The sequence below is a fragment of the Physeter macrocephalus genome, chromosome 15 (assembly GCF_002837175.3).
Source record: "Physeter macrocephalus isolate SW-GA chromosome 15, ASM283717v5, whole genome shotgun sequence".
NCBI classification, from domain to species: domain Eukaryota; kingdom Metazoa; phylum Chordata; class Mammalia; order Artiodactyla; family Physeteridae; genus Physeter; species Physeter macrocephalus.
Window position 1 is genome coordinate 39,631,928 of NC_041228.1, and position 6,521 is coordinate 39,638,448.

The window sequence follows — 6,521 nt, forward strand, 5'->3', positions numbered from 1 at the left end:
GAGGTGCGGGGGAGCGGGTGGGGCGGTGAGGGATGGGCGGTGAGGGTGTGGGTCGGGAGGCTGTGCTCCGCAACGGGAGAGGGGACAGGAGTGAGAGGCGCCCGTACCGCAAAAAAAAAAAAAAAAAAAAAAAAAAAAAAGATGATCGTACTGGCAGAGGTGACTAAAAAAGAGTAGCTTGTATTCAGCGAAAGCTCTTCTTCATTACTTCTTGCTTTTCTCTAAAACTTTATTTTGGCTTCTGGTGCATGAAAGAATTAGGTGGTTTTGAAATACCAGAACGTACCTTCGACAGTGGCATGAACAGCAGGTCTTCTGTCTTGGGAAGAAGAAAACGATGGGCAAGATCTTTTGGTTTGATTTTTGGCAAAGGAGGAGAGACAATCTAGTGAGAATCTAAACTCAGATGACATTCCTCACATGACCTAAGATCACTGCCAGCTGACATGCCGATAGCACTGTGGCGTTAAGCCACTGGACTCCCTGTAAACCTGAATGACAGAGCTGGCCGGGCTCTGTGTGGCTTGGTTAGCCTCAGGCTTTGCCAACCTGAGGAGACTCCGGGCCCCCTGAAGCTGGCCAGTCAGGTCTCTGGGGGCTTCTACGAGACTTGAGAACTAGTTCTAACCAGGAGAAAAACTAGATGATCTTTCGTTTGTTTGTTTGTTTGTGGTATGCGGGCCTCCCTCTGCTGTGGCCTCTCCCGTTGCGGAGCACAGGCTCCGGACGCGCAGGCTCAGCGGCCGAACTAGTTCTACCCAGGAGAAAAACTAGATGATCTTTTTTTTGTTTGTTTGTTTGTTTGTTTGTGGTATGCGGGCCTCCCTCTGCTGCGGCCTCTCCCGTTGCGGAGCACAGGCTCCGGACGCGCAGGCTCAGCGGCCATGGCTCACGGGCCCAGCCGCTCCGCGGCATGTGGGATCCTCCCAGACCGGGGCGCGAACCCGGTTCCCCTGCATCGGCAGGCGGACGCGCAACCACTGCGCCACCAGGGAAGCCCTAGATGATCTTTTGAAATCCCTTCCAAACTAATGATTATTCAAGGTGCCTTGTGTGTAATCATATTCCACAGCTCCTCAAATGGCAAAAGCACCATCAAAATTATACGTTCCAGGTCCCAGAAGCAGGAGTTGGAGGGTGTACTCAAATTCCTCTGGATGCCCATCTTCCACAAGCCTGATCTTAATAAGATCTTTCCTTCTCAAGTGACATCTACCTACTGCTAATATCCAACTAACAGAGAAAGAGCCCTTATTTCTGTAAGATTCCCTAGCAAGTATGACTTGCCACATTACTAGAGCAGCCAAAATGTATTTTTTTTAAAGAACTGCAAAAGGTTATATGGTTCCAATTTAATTTTTCCTTCAAATGCAAGCTTTCCAATGCCTGCCTTTCATAATTCACTGAGACGTAATGCATGGGTCCAAGTGACTTGACAGTTTCTTTTAATTTACACACATCTAAGCATGTGCAAAAAATTCCACTAGTTCAAAACGCTTCCTTTCCTTAAACATACTTCCAGTTCAAATTATGTGTCTATGGCAGTCTGCAATGTATTATTTCTGAAGATAAACAGTCATGTAAAAAATTGATAGAAAAGCAGCAGCATATCACTACTGCCACACTCTGTCAGTCTTTCCTCTTGCATGCCAGTGGGAGGTATAAATGCATCGCCATGACCAGGCTCGCCCTGCTGTCTCCAGCGTCCAGGAAGGCAGGGCCACCAGTTCCTTTCCACAGACAGCTTTGAGCCTTGGTTGCTGAGAACCTCTATTTCCCCCCCCCCTTGAACTTAGTATAAAACTCAAGAATGCACCAACTGCGGATGTTTTTCCTTCTAAAAATGAGAGGCTTTAAGCTCAGATGATCACTACTTCTAACTCCCAGAAAACAGTTGCAGTTTTCCAATTAAAATCAGAAGTACTGGAAATAATGTACTCTAATAACTAAATGTTGAAAAGTGAAGTCTTTCAACTTCACATACATTTATGCTGCTACATGTGAAACAGAGGCTGAAAAGTAATTTAAATGGACTATTGGCTGTCCTGGGCCTTGAAAAAGCTTCTATTGAGAAAAATTGACTCACTGCCTAACAAAGACTCTCTGCTACAGTCTTCAAGTTGACATTTTAAAAATATCTAATCACCCTTTTGAATGATATTCCAATTACTGAAAACAGTATCTACCACAGTGAAACAGCTCACTTGGAAAGCATCCAATTCTGGTTGGAAATGAGAAATATTAGAACCCCAAAGGCACAGAGTTGGGGGTAGAGGTGTCACCAGAGAAGACAGGTATAGTTCAGCCAAAAAGCTTCCTTAAGAATCACTGTCAGAGGGAGATCAGCTCGGTGCTTTGTGACCACCTAGAGGGGTGGGAAAACCTTTAGATGGAGTTCTCCCTTTGCCCTGTTTTGCAACAAGATGAGCAATAATGTTTTTCTGAAATAAACAGAGAATCGCTCCTTTTCCGTGTGCAAAGAGCCAAAGTTCATAACTGGCTGGGAGATTACCAATCCCAAGGGATAAAACGATCTTTTGCCAAAGAGAAATGCTGATAAGTTTCGAAGTTCTATTCTACAGCCGGAGCACCCAAATTCTCATCTACTGTGTTCAGTTTACAATCCTACTTGCTCTCCAATCTCGCCTAACGTTTGGGCACCTGCTAGCACACACAGAGGCTCCCACAGCGATGAAAAATGCCCATCTGCTGCTCAGTGCCAAAGAGGTTTCCCAATCCTAAATCGCATCAACTCAAAAAAGGGGGCTGGGGTGGGGGGAGAAGGGAGAAATAACACGCCAAAGGCGAGGGGGGAAAATTCACAAAACCACCTCTAAAGATGACATTATTTGTCTTCGAAGAGGCGGTTCAGTTTATTAGAAATGGACAAGTTATTCGGTGGCAAAGGGAGGAGATATGGGGAACTGGAAGGGACAGAAACAGCTGCACTCCCTAACCGAGGCCCCGGACCGCACTGAGGCTGCAGACGGGATCGCGGACAAAGCTCAGGACGCCCAGGTAGGGGCCGCCAAGCACAAGTGAAAGCCCAGGAGGCAGTTCTCTTTAGAGGGCGCTCATTGGGCGTCTTAAGGAAACAAGCTCCAACCCCCCGAAACGCGACCCAGAGGAGGAGAAACCAAGTTCCCACGGCCGAGGCCGGGGAGGGAGGCTGGGTGCCCGCAGCCGGCCCCGCCGGAGAAGAGACTCCTCCGGGCCTCGGGGTACTCCCGCCGGGTCCCACGAGGGCAAGCACGGCGGGATGGAAGCCTCAGTCTCCGAGCGGCCGGGTGACCCGAGGCCGATCGACCCGAGGCCGATCGCAGTGTCACAGTACCCCACCTCGCCCCGCTGCTGCACTCGAGTGCAATCCATACTGAAATGCCCTCCTGTCCCTAAGGGCCCGTGAGCTGCCCCCCGCCCCGCAGGAAGCACGGGTCGCCGCACCACCGGGAGTCCAGCGCCCGCACCCCGGCATTTTCGGGCGCGTTCCGCTCACCCACCGCGGGACCGAGGAATGTGCCTCCGCCGGTAGGGTTTCCACGTAGTGTCTGTCCCCTCGCCCCAGCCAGAGGAACATCAAACAAAAGAACTTTTTGCAAACTTTCCTCTCCGGACACTCGCGGGTTTCTTAAAACTGAGCCCCATCTCCCCAGAACCTGCATTCAATCGAGTAGGAAAGCTGGCGTGGGGGTTGGGGGGGGGATGGTGTGCAGGGGAAGGGACCCCAAAGTTTCCAGGGCGTCTCCGGGTCTCGGGGAGGGCGCGGAGGGGACCAGTTCCCTCGCAGCCCTATCCGGGCTTCCTCTCTCCGGCCACCCTTCCCCATCGGTCCTTCCCGGCCAGGCAGCAAGACCCTCCGACTGCGAAGAAGTTGGGAGTGACTTCAGGGGCCTCTGCGGTTCGACTAAACTGCAGTACTCTTGCCCTCATCCCGGGGGACCTAGGGACAACTCCAGCGAGCGGCGCTTTTCTGCGGGAAGTGAAGGGGGAGAGGAGTGGAGGAGCGAGCTCATTTGTCCCAGCAGATCCCCGGGGGCCGAGGGGCACGTCTGGGAGTGGGGGGCATCCCCCAGGTGGCGCTCCCCGATTCCCCGCGGGCTCTGCGGACTCTGCTCGGTCTCTGCACCCTAAACGGCGCGCGCGTCCCCCGCCTGGCCCACTCACCGACTCCGCCGACACGCAGGCCACCAAGCCCAAGGTGAGCAGGATCCAAGCGCGCCGCATACTCCCCGGGGACCGGCTGCTCCCAGCCGCCGCTTTGCAACGAGGGAAAAAAGAAGTCTCTCGCCCAGCGCCCGGCGCAGCCTGCGCAGAAGGACCGGAGCAGAGCAGCCGCAGCGACCGCCGCTCGGGCTCGGGAGCTCGGGCTCCGGGCTCTCGCTTCCTCCTGCTGCGCCTGCGGCTGCGCCCCGGGAACACGGCGCCTTCTCACTTGTTGGTTCCTACACAACCGATGCCTAGCTGTTGCTCCGGTGAGGCAGCTCTCTGGAGCTCTTCTTGCTCTGCTGTTGTTTTACTCCTCCGCGGACTCCTTCCCCGTGTCGCGGCTCCGTTTCTGATTTTTGAGGAATAAATTAGGTGGCTTGGAATGTAGCTGCAGCTGAAGTTTGGGTACCGAACGGTGGGAGCGCCTGATCCGCGCGGCTGGAGCTCCCGGAGTATCTGGAGAGAAGCGCGTCGGAGCGGAGCTAGTGGCTCAGCGGCTGTGCCCCTCCTCCTCCCGCGCCGCCGCCTCCCTCCCAGGGTCCTCCTCCACCTCCTCCTCCTCCTCCCTTCCTCCTCCTCCTCCTCCTCCTCCTCCCGCTCCCACCCTCCCTCCGGAGCCCGCTTCTCCGGGCTTCTCCGGGCGTCTCGAGGAGGGGAGGCAGCAGTGTGACTCCCAGCTAAACCCGGGAGAAATTCCTACAGGATTACGCCCGGATTGGCAGCTCCGGGAACCAGTGGCCACCAGCAGCTCCGCGCTGTGGCTGCTCTGGGTCTGCGCGTCCGCAGTCTGTGCTCCAGTGCTCTAGTATTCCTTCATTTTCTGGCTCCCTTACCACCACCCCCCCACTCTCTCCCCCCTTTTTCTCTCTCCTCCTCCGTGCTCCTTTTTTCTCTATTTTCTTTTCTCTTCACTTTCACTTTTCTGGAGAAAGATCAGTGGAGCGACGAGAGACATGTTTAGCTTTTCTGCCTGTGAGAATCAGACCAGTACGAAGAAACCGCTTTGAGAGTTGGAAAAACACACACACGAACTTTACAGATGCCTTCAAGCAATGTGAAGTGTTCATAAAATGGCTACTTCATGAAAATTGTATTTTAAAAGAGAAGACAATAAATATAGTAAACGTGTATTGAGTATTTCCCACCCTCCCTAACCCCCCCCCCCAAAAAAAAGGAAGTGAAAGAAGACTCCCATAAACCCAAAATGCAACACTTTCCAAAGCTCATAATTCCATTAAGGGCTTAAATACCATTTTTGCCTCACACACAGTTTAAGCCCCTAACGCATTTTACAGGCTCCATTTCAGCATAGAGGTGTTAACGTTTGGAAGCTACAAATAGGGCAATTTGATGAGAAATTGGATAGAGATCCTGAATAATAACAGATTTAAGAGAACTTCAAAGAAAAAAGGGATAAAGTAATTTCTAGTTTGAAGAAAATAATGAGCATGTATTTCCTGAATGGAAGTAATCGACCTGAAACATTTTCCTGTGAAATCATTTTTTAAAAATTCTGTGTCAATAGTACACTACAGAACATGGCAAATGCATACTCCCTTCCAGTTTCTAGCACGATTTTTCTCTCTGACTTCTGAAGTAGATAATTCTATGGAGCCATTCTGCTCCTAGAATGCCCACTCTAGGAAACCAGGGATCTTTCTGTCTTGTTCACCACTGTATTCTCATTCCGACTGCATAAAGATACACAATAAATATTTCTTGGATAAACTTTCATCTAAAACTCAATCTATACTTCATAAGAGTTGTGAGTCTTTAAGAAACATAGATGTAGACATATAGATACTAGGCCTTGAGATTTTTTGAACTTAGAATAAAATATAGTCATATTCTAAGTGAGAATTACAATGTCTTAGTAACCTTTCATGTAAGAAATACCAGAGAAAGAACTTTAGAGAACTGGAGAGAACTTTAGAGAATACAACCTCTGAGACGTCTGCCTCTTTGGTTTTAAGTCACAACTACGCGGCTCCCAACGGGCAAAGCTAAGTCACTGGCAGCCAAGAGGTAATTTGGAAAAATGGAAGAGTAGGCAAAAAAGAAAGAAAAGAAGAAAAAGATCAGGAGACTGGGCGTTGTAACATCAGGATGTTTCTGATTCCACAGAAACTGAGCTGGCACCTGGGTGGGTCAATGTGGGTCTGGCTTGGTTTTTGGAAGAATGAACTACGACTATATTTTTAAGATGGATTCTTCGTGGGTTGAACACGGCTGAACATGGCCATTCCTACTTCCGCAGGGCTGCCAAACTAGGGCCCACTGTCATTCTGTAACTTGGATGAAAGTAATCTTAGCCC

General features: G+C 50.7%; 1 protein-coding gene across 1 annotated transcript in view; it reads right to left on the reverse strand.

Annotated features, from left to right (window-relative positions):
- Positions 1-4,693, reverse strand: part of SDC2 (syndecan 2) — a 116,705-nt gene extending 112,012 nt beyond the window's left edge. The window contains exon 1 of the mRNA XM_007107147.3: positions 4,165-4,693. Coding sequence (XP_007107209.1) covers positions 4,165-4,224 — 60 coding nt within the window. The 5' untranslated portion in view covers positions 4,225-4,693. The remainder of the gene's footprint in view (positions 1-4,164) is intronic.
- Between the last annotated feature and the right edge of the window lie 1,828 nt (positions 4,694-6,521).